Source organism: Orbicella faveolata, unplaced genomic scaffold (genome assembly GCF_042242905.1).
Source record: "Orbicella faveolata isolate gen_17 unplaced genomic scaffold, um_ofav_v1 contig_35, whole genome shotgun sequence".
Taxonomy (NCBI): domain Eukaryota; kingdom Metazoa; phylum Cnidaria; class Anthozoa; order Scleractinia; family Merulinidae; genus Orbicella; species Orbicella faveolata.
The window spans coordinates 12,218,419-12,240,000 of record NW_028301564.1 but is presented as its reverse complement, the minus strand read 5'-3'; the positions used below and the strand labels follow the sequence as shown (position 1 = coordinate 12,240,000).

Below are 21,582 nucleotides of genomic sequence, written 5' to 3'. Positions count from 1 at the left end.
TTTACGAATGAAACACTTGAAGCGTGCAATATAAACAAAACGTATGTAAACTGCCACATTTTCGCTATCTTTCACCGACAGTCAAAATCTACGATTGCCAAATTTTAAACTTTCTGATTTACCCTACAAAGCCGAGTATTCAACGGGACAATAGCCCCCGTATCTCGATAAATGCGTGCGTTTGTCGTGGGCAAAGTTTTGCTGACGGTGAAATCACGCGACAACGGCGATTCAGTAGTGTGTAACGAAAGCGTACTGAAATTAATGCGAACTAAACAATTTCAATTCCCCCCTTTACACAAACTTCCTGCCTTTCATTTTCAATTTTCAAACCTAAACCGATCCATCTGCAAACGCTAAATTAAGACTTCAACTTACCCCTCCTTGCATCGAAGCTCAAAACTCTTGATCGAATTTGTTGGCGTGCCGTACTTCTCAGAAACGGCGAGTTTTAGACTTTCCACTGTCACTTCTTCCAACATAATCGCATTGTAGGCTTTTTCAGTCTCTCTCCGTACATATATTGTTAACGCTGGAGGCGGCCGCCTTACCACACGTTTTGTCCTCGGAGCTAACTCGAGATCGTCAAGTGCATCTGCAGTTTTGGAAAACGCTTCAGTTGCAGTTCTCTTCCGCGCCTTCTCCCGTAAATTCCTAAACAGCGGAGTAGAGTACTTTTCCAGGTCAAATTGAGTGGGAACTCCTGCCTGCATAATCTTGACAACCATATCCATACACTGAGGACCTCTACCAGTCCAATTTCCAACTCCTCGTATCGATTTTCCTATCCACAAACGGGGATAAACGAAAGAAAAGCCGACACGACTGTTTTGCCGTCTAGTCGATGCGACTGTCACCGTACCGATTAAATTCCCCAATAAATAACCTCGAAGACGAACAATTTCACTACCTATTAACGCTTTCGAAGTGTACACGACCTTGTGAAGTTCTGACTTGAATAATACTCTTACGAAATATATTTGAATCACATCTTAGGAAGACAAAAACAAGTTACAACAACACACACTTCAAGTTCGCCTTGATAGTGATAGTCATGACAGCCTCGAAATACCAACCAGATTTGACGGGAGTTACGCTCCCCACCGGTAGCGCCTTGGGTACCTTTTATAACAAGCGTGAAAAAGTAGCAGAAGGGTTGGTAAAAATTACAATTTATTTTCTATAGCATTGGATCATATTCAAAAACATCTCGAAAAGCAAATGTTTTAATTTTAGATAAATGTAAGATGATTTGGCTCATTGAAATTTTTGTCCTTCCTACCCACCCTAGTGATTCTTTTTCGGTTGGTCAGACCGATTTAGTATCCAGTTTCTCACGGTGTGGTATTTTAACCAATCAGAAGCGTAGACGTGCATGTGATTTCACGTGCAGTACTTTCACTGCCGGCGAGTCAAAACTAATCAAGTTTTCGCCGCTTCTCGCTTCGGGGGAAACTTGTTTTTAGTCGAAGAGAGACTACCGGTTCAATGAAAAGGCAAAATACAGTTAACAGTTAGTTCTGTGGGGTATACAATTAAGTTCAATTGATGAAAGTGAATCTCTCTCAAAATATAATTTTTTTCTCGCTGTGGAAAACCAGATTTGCATCTTAATGCCGATTTAAAATTTGTTTTGCCGGACCGATCACGCTAAAACAAAGCCGGGAACAAAGCGAGTCGAAATTGAAAATTTGAATCCGCGATTTCATATCGATAAATTCTATATTCATTGGAAAAAACCCAAATCTCCTTCGGATTTTAACATGATAAAATTAATGCGAGTTTTCTGTTTAATTTTAGTACGCTGCTATTTTTAAATATTGCGAATGTATTGCCTCACTGTTCTTCCAACGAAACCCGCAACAAACCGGTTTCCCGGGGTGTATTGTTCAAAGCACAAAACATGTAGATATTATGAGCCTTGGCTTCGAAAAAAATCCGGAAAAAGCTGGACTTACTTAAGACGTTTGAAAACAAAATGCTGTATTTTCCTGTCATATTCAACACGTCGTCCGCCGGTAGCAGCAGCCGTCAAGTCGGAGGGGTAGTTGGAAAATTTTCTGGGGTATGAATTAGGTTGTGCGTGATCGTGGGCAATAGCGCATAGCATGTGGAATAGCATGCGTTGGTTGTGCAGGAATTTTGGAAATTGCCCAACCCTGCCCCCCACCCACCCCCTTCCCTCAAAAAAATAATAGTCCGTCCCCATGACTCCAGTAGACTCCCAGTATAACGCGTACTTCGGTAATCGTTTCCTGTCGGTACCTGTGGTTGTTTTGGTTATATCAGTCACCAGTGCATACATGAACAAAACATGAGACTTCTTCATCTCAAGCCAGCAGGCGTAAAACTAGGTTCAATGGGGTCTTATACCCTCAGATATAAATTTTTCTCCAAAAAAAAAACTTTTGAAACGATTTTAATTTGCTCTAATAACTCCTTGATTTAAGTTTAAATTAAGAAATCTGCACGCCGGTAGCTATATTTCAACATTGCAACACCCATACAACTGTTGTTTACAGTCAAAAAGTACTCACAAAATGGATTCAATTCAGTACATTTTTTAATGATACTTTACAGGAATCTTTAGAGATGTGTACTTATAAGAATTTTGTATCATGGTCCTGAACATGGTTTCCTCTACCATTTTATACGCTCCTTATACTTGGTTAACATTTCTATGACTTGCGTGTATTCGGGCACTCAATGTAACATTTATGTAAAACCTTTCGATATACCCCCTCCTACTACCTCCAACTCCCCCCCCCCCCCCCCACAGACACACACGCACACACCGTTCACAGGTCTAATTTGGGCTCTCGGAGACCGAAGTAAAACTTTCTCAAAATGACCAAATAGACGGATCACCAATATCTCGCACACGATATCTCGCCGCGTTTCAACCGGACGTTGTCAAATTTTCAAGATTGGTAAAAGGCACAATTATCTAGGTCGTAAAACCTCTAAAATTTGCAATTTATGAACTCTTTTTCCTGTTATTCAGTTAATATAGTTTATATTAGTTAGCATTAGGAAATTTTTTCCCATTTTCAAGAGAGAAAGCCCCTCCGAAACCACTGTTTGTTCTGAGGCTTGTCTCCTGGACAACTTGCTTCAGTATGGACAGGATGAACTTAATTCCATGCTTCTCGAACCATTCATCAGTATGTTACCGTGTGAATACTGAACACCACTTTTTAACACTCGTTAGGGGCTAGTTATTCATTAACTGTTGTGGCATGTGACCTGGAAAAGCTCATTTTTGAAGTCAGAGTGCAAAGTCCTTTAACGTGGCACCAAAACTGTACGATAGAGTTGTTTAATGAAAAAATAATATTTTTACGGTATAATTAAGAACCCCTTAAGAAGTGGGACAGGGGATGTTCCCGCCTCCCCAACCCCTTCGCGTTTACGCCTGGTCAGAACCATATCCTTGCGTGCTTTCATTGAAATGACCAGGTTACTAAAGCTCGAAGTTCAGGAGCCAAGCTAAATAAGCTCATTTAAAGATTTATTGTATTTAGGCTTGCCGTAAGTCTGAGTCAGCTTTACTCAGGAAGTAGCTTAGTGCATGTTGGAAAAGAACCTGCACTGTTCTGTTTTTGGTTTTTGTTTTTTACTTTCGGAGTAGTGGGGGGAGGGGAGGTTATCCTATAGGTGCCAACATTTAATCGCGTGACAACCATATTTAACTTAACTTAACCCTGTATTAGTATCGAACTTGGTCATTCTTCACAGTGTAAAATGGGGTTGACTAGCCTACACGACTTCTACGGTTCGTGGCATTTGTACATTTGCCGTTCTCTGTTCGGTCACTCGACTTTTTTTGTAGCTTCACTCGTGTTTATGAAGAGCAGTTCATGCTGTGTAATAAGGAGAAATTTTAAGTAGAGTTGAGCCGTTAGACCGTGCTATGGCAAATTTTTATAGCTCATAGGTCTGCATGGTTTCCGCTGTTATCTGCATATCGCTTCGTCGAGTTTGACACCCCTGTAATTTGCCATGTGTTTATGCATTGTTTAGGCTCATTTCTATTGCAAGATATACTTTTAAGTCTCCACGAATTTGCTTTTGAGGGACAATATGAAATTTACCGTGAACGTGTTGCTTACTTGCATTCCATATTGTGACGCCAGCACCCGGGGGGGAGGACTCCCATATGGAGTGGACGGGGATGCTCGTCGGAAATTTTGAATTTAACCCCTAAAAGAGACCAATCTGGGCGTGGCCGAAGCTTATGCAGACCCCTAAAAGAGACCAGTTTATAAAACAGACAAATAAAAAGTACAGTGACTTTTAATGACGGCGAATTTGTTTATATGAACTGAGTAAATATAAAGAATCAAAATTCTTTTTGTTTTGTTATTTCTTCGCGTGCAACCCTTAACGAGACCTTGACGGCTAAAAATAATGACACTTTGCCCACAACACCCTACGCGAGACCAAATTTACACCCCTAAGCGAGATGACGAGCATCCCCGTCCATTCCATATGGGAGTCCCCCCCCGCCGGGAGCCAGCGAAGGGCGTACGAATGTAAATGACTGCTTTATAAGAGCGGCGGGGAAAATGTCTCTTGAAATTGCCTAGAGCCTTGTAACTGTCAAGAACGTAAATGTGTTCGTTAATGGCATTCGGTTCGCGAATTGAGTGCCACGCTTCTAAAACTCAGTAATCTTCTTGACCATTGGGAACAGCGGACAATAACTTGACGTCGTCAAGATCAAACTCGTGATTGTTTTGTGGGGAATGTTGGGCTAATAAAGAGTTCTTATCTCCTGTGAAAATCGCTCTCTTGTGTTCTCTAGTCCTTGATCTTAGGGCTGTTGATGTTTGACCGATATAGGTCGATATAAACTTTGCCACAGTCTTTACAATTAATTTTATAGATCACTTCTGTTGATAGCTGGTCTTTACTAAGTTTGGCTTTAGGTTTTCTTTAAACCGGAAACTTTTCGGGCCCGAAAGGTTTCCGGGCCTTTCGAGACACGGTTCCCTGGTCTCCGTCCCGGGTCTCCGGTCGCCAGCGGTCCGCAGAAGTCCACACTGACTTTGTTCCACGGTCTCTCTGGTAGCTCTGTTATTTTCAGGGTTCGCGATGTACATCAGGTGTGTCGGATTGGCAGTATCTGCAGGTTGATACAAACTTGGAGTCCATTCCGGGGAACCAAACGTATGCCCTCAGCAGCTGTGTCGTCCGTACTTGTCCTCTGTGTCCCTCGTGCGCAATCTCGATCATCCTTTGACATGTCTTAGTGTTTCGGATACGACGAGTCTGGCTCCCATAACTACCATCCCGTCCACTACCGCGAGTTCACTGAAAACGTGATTGTACGCCTGTAAGTTCGCAGCCTTTGCGTCAATCCAGCCTTGATGGATGCACCCCTTTAAGGCTACTAGTGTAGGGTCTTCGCCAGTGGTTTTCTGGACCTGCTACTTTGTGACTGAGTTGGGTGTGGTGTTACAACAAAGTTCACGTAGAGTCTCAGTTCCTTAGTGGTGTCCCATCGGACACCCGCCCATGTGGAGCTCGTGTTCCGCTTGGGGATCGTAGTAGGCTTGTACCGTGGCACTCTGGGAAGTTGTCCAGGGAAAAACCTCTGAAAACAGTGTTTTGAAGGGATTTTTTTTTCACGAAAATGAGAAAAACATTGCTAATATTAACTACCATAGAATTCCGAATGTAACGCCCTCCCTCCGGCCCCCCGGAAATAACGGCTTCCCGAAAGTAAAGACAATTTTTTATCTTCTATTGAACCTTGAAAGTAACGGTTCCCCCGAAAGTAAAGGCCCACTGGCCCACCCGAAAGTAGCAGCCCTTTGAAGAAGTCACTAAAAGAGAAAGTCTCTGTTGTCAAGCCCAATGCGGATTGGGCAGCCTGACTGCAGGACTGAACAACTTGAAGAGTTATTTGAGATTCTATTTCGAACTTAACTGAAGTTTTAATTCTTGAAACTATAATTTATAAGCGGTATTTTTCTAGAAGCAGAGTCAAATGATGTACTGTAGTGTAATCAGTTTTATTATATAAAGACCGACGAAATACCAGGTAAGCTTTCGCGCGAAGACATGATATCTTTACACCTGAAGATAACATGTTATGTTCACATGTGAAAGATCATGTTGCTACGGTAACATAATAAATCGCGCCTAATTAGTTAAATGGTTCGTTATTTCATCGGTTGTTTATATAAGAAATAGAACATTACATGGCCGCTTGAAGATATGAAATGTCCTTTCTCGTGTTGAAAAATATTTCACTCGTTCGCCGCGCTCACTCTTGAAATATTTTTCACCACACGAAGGGAAATTTCGCATCTCCGCGCGGCCATGTAACATCTTCTGTGTACTGCGATATATTGCGACCATTATGCTTTCGCCCTACAGTATCAACGTTTAGGGCCTTTTTTGTTGATACAGTCTGCTTTGGTTATGTGGTTACTTTAGGAACATACGTAAACGGAATTTCATGTGTTTGGCGTCCGCTTTGTCTGAAGCGACTGTTACTTTCGGAATTCTACGGTATATGAACTGAAAAACAGGAAAAAATTTCATAAATTGCAAATCTCAGTGGTCTACGACCTAGATAATTATGTCTTTAACAGGAGCCATAATCGGGTACGGAGACCGTAAGCGCGCGCTATTTCAAGTATTGGGGCTGTCCCCATGATATGGGACAATAATTCTATTTTTAGAACAAATTGCGCCATCACCTGCGGCACACGCGCGTATATGCTGCGAGAATTTTTGCGGATGTCGCGCGGGGGAAATGGCGTCCGAAATTCCCGACATTTTTCATCTTTTTGGCCCACAACTCAACGCGTTTACGTCTGTTGGAATTTTGCTTAAGTATTTTCGTCGTAAGCTGCTGCAGTTTGAGTGAAGTAAGACAGTGTCGAATTTACGTATGTTCCGCTGTAAGCTTATGTATATCGCTGACCAAGTTGTGTTCCGACGGATGCTTCTTTTACATGAGCTGTACATTACTCCACTTTAAATTTCACATATGTTGAAGATTAACAGCTTTTCCATTACACAGCAAAAAACTAGCTGGATACATTAAGATATAGCAGAGCTTCAGGACTTCATATAGTTTCCTAGCTCCTCTTGCCACACGCTTGCGAAGAATTTGTCAGTCTATCGCGACCGAAAAGTAAAACAAAACAATTGCTAGTTTGAGTTTCGCTTGAATTGTAAGCAACGCTTGATGTTTCATCAAGGCTTAATTAATAACTTTACGTCCGTAGATACTGCTCAGTTTTATTCGTGTAAAAATCCAGTAAATTTTCTATTCTCGATGAATGAGAGCGCCCGCCGATGCGTGTTTTGTACAGTCAGTAAACATGACAAATTGTACTTCCGCCGCACTTTCGTGTGAAAGCGTACATCGAACTCAAACAATAACTCTATAGTTTTTAAATATGTTTAAGATTGATAAATGTTTGAGAACAAATTAAAAGCTTAGCTGAAAATATGTGAATAAAGGAGAAATAATCAGCTATGTTACGATGACGCTTTCTTTAATCAACTTGGAATAACGATTTCGATTTTGTTGATGGAGTTATCAAAACTCCTTGTCTATTTTCATTTTCGCAGTGTAAAACTTTACTATGCTTATGTTGAAGAAACACACATGATGTAAGTAGCCTTTTTTGCGTTCGTGAAATTTGTTGCAGCATCTCAGCACAAAAGATAACAAAAGAAATCTTTGTGAAGATTTGCTGACAATTGAGAACACCGGCTCGGACTTGAAAGTGCACGAGCTGCACTATGCAAATGAGCAAATTGTACGCGTCAGACTTTCCTTTCAAAAACTTTTGCAAACTCACTAAACAAGTAGGAACAATAAGAAACCATCAAAACAGGTTTTGGTTATGATTAACCATTGTCTGAGAAACTCACAAATTAACTCGATACCAGAGTAGATATATTCTTAAGTCAGAACAAACGCAAAAACATACGCGTAAGCTTACAACTAGCGTGAGCAGATCTTGTTATTCATTCCCAGCGCGAGATTGAAGTCTTGTTTTCGACCCTGAAAAACCCACCTTTTCCGTTAGCTCAGAGCATAAAACTACATATAAGCGTCCTGGTACGTATTCCCTGCCTTATTCCCTGCCATCGCTGTGAAAAATACGCAAGAGAATCTCTCAACTTTCACCATTTGATCACGCAACGTGACAACATCCACGCGAGAGCCCCCGACATGTGCGTGGATCCGCGCGGATATATGACGTCAGGATGGCGCAATTTGTTCTAAAAATAGAAAAATTGTCCCATATCATAGGTGCGCGCGGATCCCAAGACTTACGGTCTCCGTCCCCGATTATGGCTCCTGGTCTTTAACCAATATAATCTTGACGGAAAAATTTCACAACATTCGGTTAAAACTCAATGGAGATATCGTGTTTGAAACATTGGTGATCTGTCTATTTGCTCTTTTTGAGAAATAAGGCTTTAAAGTCTTACGTCGGTCTCCGAGAACCCAAATTAGTCTTGTGAACCGGGGGGTAGAGGCAGGGGGAGGGGCTATATCGAAAGGTTTTACATAAATGTTCCATTGATCCGCATGAATACACACCCGCCGTAGAAATGTTAACCAACCATAAGGGGTGTATAAGATAGTAGAGAAAACGTAACAATGTTCATGTTCAGGACCATGATGCAAAATTCTCATAAGAAATGGTTCCGTAAAAACCCAAGCAGACAATCTAACTGGGCTACACCAATCGTATAATTTATTCCAGGATTCAAGATTATTCGATTTCTTTGACGATGTCCAATCAGATTGTTTTACGGTTTGTCCAGGTCAGGAAACAGATAAACAGATTTGAAAACAGCAGAAAACGGGTCAGCAAAACAGGTCAGCAACGAACGTGTTCACAGTGGAAATATCTGTGACAAAAACTAACTTATCCAAGCTCAAAGGTCAATTGACCGTATCGGTTACGCGGCTAAATGTCAATCAAACGGTATTTACGAAATCAAACGTCAATCAAATGTTAATTGTTCATATATTAACGGAACAAGTACACATCCAACCTCGTTCCCAGGGTCTCTCATCGCTCCAGGGGGCGGTAAGATGAGAGACCCTGGGAACGAGGTTGGTACACATCTCTAAAGATTCCTGTGAAGTATCATTAAAAAATGTACTGAGTTGAATCCATTCTGTACGTGCAGTGAAACCCCGCTCTACGGACATCCGCTTATAAAGGACAGTTTTCTTTGTCCCGACAATTAAAAGCTCATATATTTTCTCTTAAATTAGCCCGCTTAATACGGGCACCCGGATAATGCGGACACTTTATCATGTCCCTTTTCTGTCCATTTTAACGGAGTCCCACAGTACTTTTGGACTGTAAACAACCGTTGCTATGGGTGTTGCTATGTTGAAATATAGCTACAAGTGTGCGGATTTATTAATCAACGAGCAATTAGAACAAAATCGTTTCGAAATACGTTTTGCAAATGGTCAGACACGCTGAATTTTCATGTTTCGTAAAAATGGCTCTTTGAAGTAAAATGCGAGTTGAGGGTCGCTGCTTCCGAGATTTACAGCAACCTTCAGTTCGAGATTTTTTGCGACTTTTACGGAGGTCGCTGATTTCGGCACTAAAAGGTTTTCCTTTATTCGCCGTTTATAAGAGCAAAAGGAAGGCAAACATATAAATCACCTTTCAGTTTAAAAAAATAAGGGAATAGAGTAATAGTTACAAAGGAAGTCACGCGGATCACGCATCGTTATTTCATTCCGATGCTATTATTTTTGTTTTTTCAACAACTTACCACTTGGCATAAAAAGTATTTATCATGTTAACCTTTTGTGCCGGTGACAAGCAAGTTATTATGTACAGTGAAACTTGTATTAAGCGGACCGCGGACACCCTCTATTAAATGGACACCAGCTTGAGTCCCTAAATTTTCTTCCCACATTTACTGTAAAACAGACCTGCATTCAGCGAACACCTCTATTAAGCGGGGCGCGGACACCAATATTAAACAATTTTGTTGGACAAAACCTGCATTAACCGGACACTTCAAGGGCTTTTTACTTCTAAGAGCGGTTTTAGACATTGTTCAGCGAGCCGATGTCGTTTTAAAGCTAAGTAGGATATTCTAAATTAATGCATTGACTGACGCGCAGGGGGAAAGATCGCAAGTTAAGTTATGCATTGACATGAGATGAAATGTCGTTATCATTCAGTAAACGTGACGATTTCAAAAGGGTTAATAATTACCTATTGTTGTACAATTTTCGGAACCTGTTTTAAGAAAACACCCTGTATTAAGCGGACTTTAGCAAGGGTCCCAAGGGTGTCCGCTCAATGCAGGTTTCACTGTAGTAAGATGCATTGGCCTACATATCGTACACGTTAAGCCGGCTATCTCGGTATACTAGAACAGAAGACACGACCCTCCGGGCCTCGATCGAGTAGTACGTGGCCTATTCCCCGGCCCCTCCCCGGAACTTACGACCCTTGGTAAGTGAGGACCTGTGACCCTCCAAAATTAGGGCGACAGTAAAGTGCTGCTGCTAACCTCAAAGTAACGGAGATTGTAACCCTTAATTTGGCAACCTTTCGGTATTACATGCGCAGCAATGGACGGATGTTTCAACCGGTACAGCACGGCAGTGATCTACGGGATCTCGACTAGCTGCGAAGTAATTAACTTCCTAAACGAAATATTGGTTCAAACTCTCTTCCACTGCCTGCAGACCATTATCTGGGGAAGTACAGGGCGGTTGTTGAAGTAAAGAAATAAAGATGCGGCGCCTTTGACCGCGTCGGTTCAGACGTCTCAGCTGATGGGTTACAAGCAAGTACAAAGCTTTCAAGAGCAGTTACCGCGATGAAAAGCCGCAATTCCATCCAATCAACTAGTTTTCTTTGCTTTGAACAATCACTATTAGGATGACACACGCGCGTCGAACCTTAGCTACTGTGGCCAACTGCAGGTCTTACTGCAAAGCGATAACCCCTGCCCCCCCCCCCCCTGTCATTCACTTCCGCAAACAACGATAGTCAATAAGTAGTCATATTTAATGAATATTTCAACCAACTATGTTCAAAATTGTGTACGAATATGTACAATGTTACTTGGATGATGCAGATGAATGTATTTCTACAATCTTGTCGCAAGGAATCAAACATCAACATCACGATTTATAAATACCGTAAGTAGGAACCGTTCTTACTTAGTGCTGTATCGCACAGGGCTGTACTATTAGCAAAAAGTAATTCGTCCAAACTCTCTTTTTTACATGATACCACTACATCTCGAGACACCTTGTTTCACCTGTCTTTCGTAATGGGAGCAACATCAACCTAGCCGCATACTGGCCAGACAACGCCCCTCCACAGGGTTATGAAGCTTAAATTTAAACTCTGCCCACCTTGCACAGCTAAGATTTAGCAGTTAAGCGAGGGTTTATGGTTAGTTACGAGCGAATCCGTTTGGAAAAATACCCGAGACTCAAAAGGTAACCGCAATCTGCTATACCATTATACGTAACTTCTTCTCAGCCCTTTGAATAGCCGTTTTCAATTTCCTAACTTGCGCTTTCAAAGTAGCGTTCTCCTTCTCTAACGCGGCAGTTTTTTTCGCGGTTTCGATTTCGCGCGCTCGTTTAGCTTCACGAGATCGTTTAGCCGCTAAATTGTTCCGTTTTCGCCTCTCCCAGTACTTGAGATCTTTACTCGACTTTGAGTTCTTTGAGAGGCGAGATTTCTTAGCTGATCTGCAACTAGGTTTAAATTCTTCATCATCGTCTTCACTTCGCTCGACATTCTCGTCCATTCCATTGTCATCGGACTCAGCTTTTTTACCGGCTTCATCCGACGATTTAAAATAATCATGATCGGCATAAACGTTTTTAACTCTTTTCCGAAGTTGACGTTTGCATGTTTCTCGCTCGGAGTCTTCCGGACAACTTTCTTCGGCGACCGTCGTATTCTCGCTCGTGGATGACATCGTGCATGTCGCGCGGTTCGCTACAGCTTCGGCCAGCGCTCCGTCTGGGTCATTGTCATCCTGACGCGATTGAATTGTTCTTTCGTCCATCATTTTACGGGTAACAGATGGATTAAGCATCCTGTCCATTAGCTCACATTGTTCGCCAAAATCGCAACCATCAGAGAAGGAAATACCGTCAAACATGTCCTCCTTCAGTTGTTCTAATGTGGCTTGGTTACTAGCCCAAAGTTCATCGTCAGTTTCCTCTTTTATTTTTATATGGGTGTACAACTTTGACGGGAGTTCGTCGCCAAAAAGACATGTACTCAGCGAGCCGAAGAGATTTGACTGTAGGCTTTCTTCGAAATCAAAAAGCTGGGAGGCTGAGTCGTAGTCTCCTGACTGTGGGCTAGACGGGGAAGAACTCAACCCGCTGTCATCTTCGTGATCGAAATTGAAGACATCCTTATCTGAGAATAACATATAGAGTACAAGTTAATATTGCCTATCACTAATGATCATAATTGGCCTGGCCTGGCAGATATTCAGTGTCAGCACTTTGGTCAGGTTTCCAAGACAAGGAAGTTAGGCCCTTTATCACCCCTCCCCGTCCCCCAAGGAAAATAGCACGTGATTGTCCTACTTTCTAATATAACATTGACACTAGTGATAAGAGGGAGGGGGAGGGAATACATGTTTTGAGAATGTCAGTATCTCTGCAGAAATTAGTTGCTAAACGCAACTTTAGAAATGTGGTGCACTCTAAAAGCAGATTTAGCAATCGGTCCGAAACGAACAAATTTAGGAAAACTTCAATGCTCATTTGCTCTGATTACAAGGCGCAATTCAAACGTAACTGTAATTCACGGAGTTCGTAAATCTGATGAAACAATGGCCAGCGGACATATCCCCGCGATTCACTGAGACAATTATTTCCTTGTCAGCCTAGAGAATTTACTGGCAGATGGTGTACTTAACAGAAAATTGTTTCTTCAAGGGAAATCACTCTCGGAAGTGATCGCCATATGACTCATTCAAAACATTTGAGATGTCACTGGCCACGCTGACCGGCCGGCATGGGTGTACAAATTTACACCACACAGAAATACTAGTGTTTAGAAAATAAAATTACAACTCTTACCGGAAGCGAGAAACGTTTCTATACCAGCTGCAGATATCAACTCCATTCGCTTTAGCTAATTTTCCTGTATATCCAACAAATAAGTCTCACAACGTTACCGTGCTGTAGCTTGTAATGTGTTCTGATCGAACTGGTGACACCACATTCGCCGATCGTATATTTACCAAAGCAGCACACGTGCGTTTGTGTATACTGGAGTGTGAGCCTGTTATAAAATCGGAAGTCAAATTTGTGTTGATTTACATGATGTCTTACGTAACGAGAAATGTGATTGGTTCTGGTCAGTGAAGTCACGTTAAACCTCACGTTTATTGTTCTGCCAGTTAAACGTAGAGTCACATTGCAAATTTATGCATAAAAATATCACGCAGAAAAACACGTGTATCTTAATGACGGTGGCTTCCGAACGGGTGACTTGGCATGGATTAGCGAAACCTACCCGACCCTGTAGAAAGGTTTGTGACTAAAGCAAAATCGGATGAACTACTTCAGTAAACTTTGGCGGTCGATAACTCAGTCCAAAGGTGGAAATAGCTTTGTTTAAGTCTTAAAATCTCAAGATACATTCCGTGCCTTATTTGATTATATAATGCGCCGTGGCGGGTAGTTGCTTATGCAATTTAGGTACGGACACACGACTGTTCTCGTGTTTCGAGGCCGAAATGAGTGATCCAGGGATAGCTTGTTTTAAGAACACAAATGTGAGAAAAGTATTAAATTTTGAGGAATGTAACCGTTGGTCTTAAAATTACGCTTCAAACTGCGCTGTATCAGTTGTTTGAGGTTCACACAGGTGAATTATCACCGAACTCTCGACCGGGGAAGAATCCTGTTTTCAACAACGGACTAACACAGCGGTAAACTGAAGTATATTTTTATAACGCCGGGAACCCTCCAGACCGATCTGCTACGGGCCTGTAAGAATCCAATCGTGATAACGTTTGATATCCTGAGAGGGGTAATTTTCAAATTTCTTTCTTTTTTTCTCTTTTCTTCTGACATGTGGCTTGGACCTAGATAATTGTGATGAATTCGCCGGTCTTGTAAACTCATCTAATTTGGATGAATTTCCAGCAAATCAGCAATATAGTTTGGGATTTGCATGTCGTATGGTGCGAATCCAGCGCATTTCACAAATAGAAACCACCGCTCGAGTACAGATAGTCATGTAAAGTTAAACTACCTGGTTTCTTTCCCCTACTCGCTGTTTTCGTACTGTGCTGCTCAAAAACCCTGGACAAGCCACTGAGGTGAATGTTAACGACAACAAGCTTATGTGGAAAGGCTCGTTAGCTTGTTCACCGCGTTTCTTTTCGTTTCATTCCCTTGCATAAAAAGGCCCACAGAAGAGTACTCATAGATACAACCCGGCCCGGTCAATGTAAACTCGAATTCGCACACTAGTTGGTTGAGAACAATAGGTCCACCAAGAAAGTGAATCGTGGAAAATGAGGTCGATTTGTGAAATGATTGCAAACATACTGCGTTCTCGTGGACAAAGCTTGAAGGAATCAGTATTCGTCTTACGGGTTTTTGGTTATGTTTCTTCTCAATCATCTTTATTACATTTAATCTCATTTCTATAATTCCAGATTTTTATGCGCTATACTCTAAGACCAGTTGTGTTACTGGCAACTTTTCCCTTGCAACTTGTCGCGCAAAAAAATAATGTAGACTTGCAAGTTTTTAAGAGTTGTTGCGCTTGCTGCCACCCACTGCACCATGTCACAAATTGCGACAACAGGTTGTGCAAAGTTATACTCATATCGATTCGCGAGGTTTAAATGAAATCGAATGTGACACAGAATTTATTTTGGATTTTTAGACTGTTTTGAACCTTAGACAATGCTGTATCTATACCTCTGCCTTGAGTTATCAACTGCCATAAGTTTTATACTGAAGAAGTTGATGACATTTTCCCTTATATTTTAGCGAGAACAGGTTTTTTGTCCGTCACTCGATCGGAAGCAGCTATCAGTTATTACACACGTGTATCGAAGCGCAGATTTGGTTGTGCTTTTTACGCATAAATCTGCAACGTGCTCGCAACAATTTTCACGGAACAATAAACGTGAGTTCTATTACATGTGACTCAGTTCGTCGGAACGCAACTAATATACGGTATTTAGATTCCTCATTTTACTCTACCAAAAAGAGGATAATATGAGTCCTTATGGAGTGGTTTCTTCAAAATCTAATTTACATGAAAATCCAGTATTTAAATGACACTATAAATATAAATAACGCCAACCAAAGAAGTGGAAACGTTTTAGCACTTTTATCTCAGAAGATTATTAAACTCTGCAAATAATATCATTTGCCTGAGAGATATCATCGACAGCCTAGCGCCTTGCATTTTCTACCATTACAAAATAGAAATTGTTAATTTTGAAATGCTTTCATTTTACTTTGGTTTCATGTTATTAGTAGTTTAGACTTAACTTTCACCTGCTGAGGATGAATCAAGCAATATAGAAATGAATCAAAATTAACAATCAATCAACAATAGAGATAAATTCCTGCAAAATCCGGATTATTTTTTGAATGCAGTTCTGGGCTTCAATGCTACTCTCAGACAATTATTTTGTTTCGATTGTTAACTGAGAGAATTCTCGCGCGCTGATTGGTTGAGAACAAACAGAATTGAACTCGTATGTAATTCGCGAAAACCAAACAGAATCAAATGTAACGCAGAATTTATTTTGGATTCTTAGACGGCTTACAAGCTCTGTTTACCTCTGCCTTGACTTATCAATTGAACTGCCAACGTCTACTGAAGTAGTTCATGACGAGAGGCACGCTAAGTCACCTGACCGGAAGTTGCCATCAACCATTATGCACGTGTTCCGGATCCTACGCGTGTGTTTCTTGTGCAGAAATTTTGCGATGTGACCGCTGGCCGCTAAATTTTTTTACGGAACCAGAAACGTGAGTGTTAACGTGACTTCGATGAACGAAACTAAAATATGTTTGCTCGAGCAAAGAGAAATTTGCATATCGGGAGGGGGCTCTTCAACATCTGAAATTTATAAACAGAAACAGTCACCAAAAGAATGTACGTGAGAACTTTTTAGCGCTTTTGTCTATGCATAGGGAATATTTCATGGCGGCAGGAGGATATGAATTTTATTTTAAAGTCATAATAGAGGATATTACATGTCCGCGGGTGGATACGAATTTTATCTTCGAGTGTTCAACTCGATATCTCACGAGTGAGCGCAGCGAACGAGCGAGATGTTGAGTTGAGCACGAGAAGATAAAATTCGTATCCACAAGCTGGCATTTAATATTCTGTTTATTATAAATACTAATGACGACGTTTTTGACGATTTTCCGAAGATTTCCGACCACTTTCCGAAGATTTCCGAAGATTTTCCAAAATTGTTCCGAAGGCCAGACTAACTCTTCCGAACATTTTCCGCACATTTTCCGAAGATTGCCGACGACCGACGAAACATCCAAAATGTTATCAAAAAAAAAGGATTTAGCATTTTCTCCAACCGGCAAAGTTTCCTTCTAGTCTTTGACGATTTCTGTTGAACTTTGTGGTATGTTTTATTCTGATTTGCTTTAGTTTATTTTTTCACTTTCCGGTACATCTGTCGCCTTGCACTGATACACAGATGCTGTTAACTTAGTACGCGTGCCTTACTGGGAGAAAATCGGTCCGATTTATAGCCGACTTAGCGTTTATTAACGACCGATGTTTTCAAAAAGAAGGAAAACAAACCTAGTAGAAAAAGAACAAAAATCTTTTTCGTGTAAATTGATTCTTTTAACAAAGAAAGCCATACAAGAGGTCATTCGGTGTTGTGTATGGTCTGATATGGTACCCAGATCTCCCGCAGATAATGTTACTCGTGAATTACGGGACGGGACCACGACAGTAGAAAAATCACGACAGGACTTGATGGGTTTGTTTCCCCTCGTTTTGAGCTCCTGTAATATGAATGCTTCCTTTGTTTGTTGTTCTGGCATCGAAACACGAATAATACAATCGAAGCTCTCGTAATCGGACACTACAGAATTTGAAAAAGTGATCATAAATAGAGCTGATCCCTTACATGCATGAGATGGGTTCTCGTGAGAGACTTTCCACCGCAGTTGAAGTCAATTGAGATTGGCCGGTCTCTCTCTATAGAGCTTTAAGGTTAAGGCTAGGGATTTGTGAAAAAATCTGAATTATAGATTTTTGGAGTCTAGGATTTAGAATGAAGAAATTCTGGACAGACGAGCGTGTCAATGGCAAAGAGTGGTGTTGTTCATCTTAGACGACATCCTTACAGACTGTCTTCTGAGTTTCGTTACACTTCTAAACCGAAAAATTGACTTTGTCGACCAAGAGCTCATGCACGACACTTCAAAAGGAGATCAGAATCAGTATCGGTAGAGAATTATTAGTATTAAACAAGGCCGGTGAATACTTTTATCTAATTATAAGCGTGGCCATGTGGGAAGTGTCGTCGCATACAAGAGCATAAAACAAAAGGAAACTGAGAGAGGTTAGCAATTTCCAAATGAGATCAGTGTCGCTGACAACTTTTAATTGCAATATCCAAATAACAGATCAGAAGGGGTTTCATAATGGTGGACGTAATAGGCCACGATCGATATATCAATATTCTGACATGGCTATACGAGGCTTTCAGGGCAAACTTCTATATTTGGTGTTGTTTTCTTTGTTTCCAAGTCTCTTTTGGGAATATTGTGAGACAAAAGAAACTTAAAAAATTTGCAATTTTGACCCGAAAGCCTCGGATCCGTGTTAGAATATTGATATATCGCTCGTGGCTCATTCAGAGAGCGGAGATTTTGATCAAGTTGCGCAAACTTAGTACCGTCTTAAATTTCTTGTATCAAATAACTTTTCTTCTCAGCTTTGACCACTCAGTGAAGCGTGCGAAATCTTTAATAAAATCATTCGCCTACATACGTATTACATACCTCGTTTTCAAGGCAAATAAACAAGTATTGAGAGCTGTACTCTGGGGAAACACTTCATTTGTTTTAAGAGGTGTTTTACTTCCTTTGAATCTGGTTCAATCAGTCCTATTTACAACTACAAAATCCTTTTTCTTTACGATTAAATTATGCATATGCACGACCGCCAATGAATCATGAGAAAAACAAAGTAAACGCAGTGCTTTTGTGCCATATATCTGCCATCGGTTCAAATTAAAACACTTGCTTTCCGACACAAGCTCGCACCGGATACACGAATAACAGCTGTATGCAGAACGACTGAAAATGGCCGCTCCAAATTCTTTTCCAGGTAGAGTTTACTTTCTATTAGTTTTAAGTAAGACGTTCTTTTTCTGAGTAGCTCAGACCTTCCATATTTTAGCTCTTGCACACTAAGCCATAGCATACTGGCACGCCTTAATACTGAATTAACGTGAAACGTTCTTCCTATAAGCGAACCAAGCACGGGTCAAAGGAACTTGCCAAAATTTCCATTTCTTAGTGGCTGGTGGTTTAAGAAATTGACTTATTTCAATTTAAACCACCGTGTAGCTCGTACAAAGTGCCGGTAAGGTCTTGCATGAATTAAAAGTCCGCCGCTTTAAAGGTCCAATTTATTGTCTGCGGACAGTGGATGTCGAAAGCACGCTATGAGAGGGAATCGAACTTTCCTTTCTCTGGAGTATCACTGATGGTGTGGAATCCAAAACCACACTTGTTTATTATTACTTATACTCATTTTTTCTAGCAGAAAGAGGCACCAAAATCTAGTGGAATTAATTGAAGTATATTTCTGAAGTCATTGTACTATTTAAATTAATCCATTGGAATTGAGTGGGTGGATTCTTAAAACTATAAAAAACATTTTCATTCTAAAACGCTCGTATCTTTGCCGCCTTCAGACTATCCACATCTATCGTCTAACAGACAAAGTTCAAGTTCTTTCTGAGTTTCAAAGGGTTTTCTGAATCTGTCTTCTCAGCCGATGTTCTGTACAATCCATTTGCCTAAATGTTCCAATGTAATTTTAAATTATTCAATATGTTCAGTTTTATTTTTTTACGCATCACTTGCCAGTAATAAAAGCAACCAGAAATAAAAGAAAGTCTGCATTCCGACGGCAACTTGTTCGCGCCTTACAAACGACATGGATGATTAGATTCTAAAGGAAAGAATTGTTTTGCTCCGTTTCGTGAGCAATTCGCTTGAGATTAATATAAATGAGAAGCCTACGTTTCGAGCTCTTCACTTAATGTGTGATGGTCATCAATGGAAAATGAACAACCACAAAACATGCTAAACTTATAGTTCATTGAATTGAGAGCTAATCAGAACTGATAGGATGAGGTAATAAGAAACAATAGGAACTATTGTTGGCATTCAATACCGTACCCGAGTCAATACGATGTAAATTATTAAGGGGCCAAGTGACTGTATAAATTTGTTTGAGAGCCTTACCTCTGCCCCAAGTCCCTTGGTCATCCGTGTTGTCTCCGCCAGAAGTAGAACGGCGGCTCGAATTTTAACGACGTAAAACTATGCCTTCACGAAGAAACTCTGACCTCCAATAATATCCCTGGACTAATGTTTTGCAAACAATTTTCAATTTTCTTGTAGGCTTATTTTCTGGGGGGGGGGGGGTGGAGGGGGTGGAGGGGGCTTTTAAAGGGGCGCAGGGAACTTTTCAGAACGGTAGTAACTTCGTGTTTTAAAAGTGTTTAAGTTTCTCTGTTTGAAAAGGATGTTGCGTCTGAAAACTTTTTCTTGCGTGCAGGAATGGTGCATGGTAAAACTAGCTTCTATCATAGTGGTGAAAGCGAAAACTGGAGTCAAAACTTAAGATCAGACAAAAGAGGGGCTGTCTGTTCATCAAAAACTGGTAAAATTCAGGCTTCCAATTTCGCGGCAGTTAACTTTGTTTATGTGAACATCCATTTTGAGCCCTTTATTTCTTCGCGCGCTAGACACGTCTGGTCAGGGTGTAGACACGCGTGGCCAGCAAGTTGACCAAGCGTTAACCCGCGATCAGGCGTCGTTTTTTTAAAGGGAAATGTGAGGATGTAGGGAGGGGAGGGAGGGTATGACCACAGATTAATCACATACATTTCTTTCTCAATTCGCCCACAAGCACAAACATCAAGTCTCTTCTTGGCGGGGCAAGGTCATGTGATCCCCGGAATGAATAGAATTGATCAACAACTCAAGGAAACGATAACCTCTCCCCGACTCAGTAATGGTATAATTTGTAAGATGTGCCACATTAATTGATTATTTTTGCCTTAATAGGCTTGGAGAATTTTCGTCTGAGTCCGCAATTGACCGAAAGTGTATCAAGCAGCTCCCCCTGTTCGGTGGTGTTTTCAGATGACGGGAAGGATGGTTTCGGTCAGGAACACTTTGATTTCCAGTTGACCCCTGAATTAACCAGGCTTGACATGGTCTCATCTGCTTTGGAGTGGTTAGAAAATCTAGAATCATGTCATCAGATGCGATCGCACTCACCACGATTGAGCAGTCAAAATGATTCATTCCAAGAACCTCCGCACAATATGACATACACGAACTCAAATGAGGAATTTGATGTCAGTGCCGCTATTGCTTTCTGTAATCCCGCTGCTCCAAAAAACGTTCTGTTTCCTCAACCTGAAGTTGTCACCGGCTCCGGAAGCAATTTTCCTCATTGCGTACCACAGCAGAAGGCGAGAAGCCCGGATTCTGTTCATTGCCTTGTTCCTCAATATACGGGTTCTGACAAGGAATGGAAACGAGAGAGGTATGCTGTCCCGGATGAGTGCAAGGACGAGAGGTACTGGAGAAAGCGTTCCAGAAACAACATGTCGGCGAAGAAATCCCGAGAAGCTAAGCGCGCCAAAGATCTCTTAATCGCAAGAAAGATAGATGAATTGGAAAAAGAAAACGCCGCGTTAAAAATGTTGCTTAGAAACTTAATGCTGCAACAGCCACAACATAACAACAATGGCATATGTTTCTGTGGGAATAAATTAATTTAGTACATTATTACACCGTGCTAAATTTATAAGCTTATACAGTAGAAACACTGATACACATAAGAATAAACGCGTTTCGCGTTGAGTGAGATTCTTGACTGTCGCGCAAAGCGCACTGAGGAAACCGTTGTATGATGATTGGCGTCTTCTGTATTCAAGATCTTGGGTCAGTATATAGATCATTTACACTGTATTTCGAATTGAAGGAAAGCAAAAATTATGAAAAGTAAATAAGAGAAAGTTTGTAACTGTTATGGTCAAAGTGTTAATTTTTGTCACCGCGAAAGGTAATAAAATAAAACTGGCTGCGGATAAAATGTTTTGAACTGGGGAAATAAACGGAAATAAAGTTGCGCCAATTTGGTTCACTTCAGGAGAGAAATTGCTAGAGGCAAGAAAATATTTCCACTCGGGCAAATCCGGGAAACCAAAGGATGTTCAGTGTTGTGGCCGATCCCATGAGGCGGAACGCGCGGTCCCTCTTCTTCATGTCACGTTTTCTCATTTGATTTCACC

The 21,582-nt window shown here is 41.1% G+C and overlaps 3 protein-coding genes across 4 annotated transcripts in view; 1 reads left to right on the top strand and 2 right to left on the bottom strand.

Moving 5' to 3' along the window:
- The window catches only part of LOC110057595 (grainyhead-like protein 1 homolog), an 11,437-nt gene extending 10,371 nt beyond the window's left edge, over positions 1–1,066 (bottom strand). Inside the window, exon 1 of the mRNA XM_020764189.2 lies at positions 379–1,066. Within this exon, the coding sequence (XP_020619848.1) occupies positions 379–734 (356 nt within the window). The 5' untranslated portion in view covers positions 735–1,066. The remainder of the gene's footprint in view (positions 1–378) is intronic.
- A 9,957-nt stretch (positions 1,067–11,023) lies between these two features.
- Positions 11,024–13,297, bottom strand: LOC110057617 (uncharacterized). The gene is made up of 2 exons (XM_020764214.2): positions 13,097–13,297; positions 11,024–12,425 (listed from the first exon to the last, which is right to left on the bottom strand). The coding sequence occupies exons 1-2, from the start codon at positions 13,140–13,142 to the stop codon at positions 11,497–11,499; spliced, it is 975 nt and encodes a 324-aa protein (XP_020619873.1). The 5' UTR covers positions 13,143–13,297; the 3' UTR covers positions 11,024–11,496.
- Positions 13,298–15,578: 2,281 nt separating this feature from the next.
- On the top strand, positions 15,579–21,414 carry LOC110057581 (thyrotroph embryonic factor-like). Of its 2 annotated transcripts, none has more exons than XM_020764173.2 (2): positions 15,579–16,151; positions 20,345–21,414. In XM_020764173.2, exons 1-2 carry the CDS (start codon positions 16,046–16,048, stop codon positions 21,067–21,069), a joined length of 831 nt encoding a protein of 276 aa, XP_020619832.2. In that variant the 5' UTR covers positions 15,579–16,045; the 3' UTR covers positions 21,070–21,414. The 2 variants fall into 2 exon arrangements, with proteins under 2 accessions (XP_020619832.2, XP_089130053.1); XM_089273927.1 differs by having other exon boundaries at positions 16,069–18,368.
- The last annotated feature ends 168 nt before the right edge of the window (positions 21,415–21,582 follow it).

Excerpts from the sequence above, each read along its gene's own strand:
- LOC110057617 (XM_020764214.2), bottom strand. The coding sequence starts at position 13,142 with ATGGAGTTGATATCTGCAGCTGGTATAGAAACGTTTCTCGCTTCCG. Across the intron at positions 12,426-13,096 it reads AGAAACGTTTCTCGCTTCCG|ATAAGGATGTCTTCAATTTC; the intron begins GTAAGAGTTGTA and ends TGTTATTCTCAG.
- LOC110057581 (XM_020764173.2), top strand. The coding sequence starts at position 16,046 with ATGAACGAAACTAAAATATGTTTGCTCGAGCAAAGAGAAATTTGCATA. Across the intron at positions 16,152-20,344 it reads GAAACAGTCACCAAAAGAAT|GCTTGGAGAATTTTCGTCTG; the intron begins GTACGTGAGAAC and ends TTGCCTTAATAG.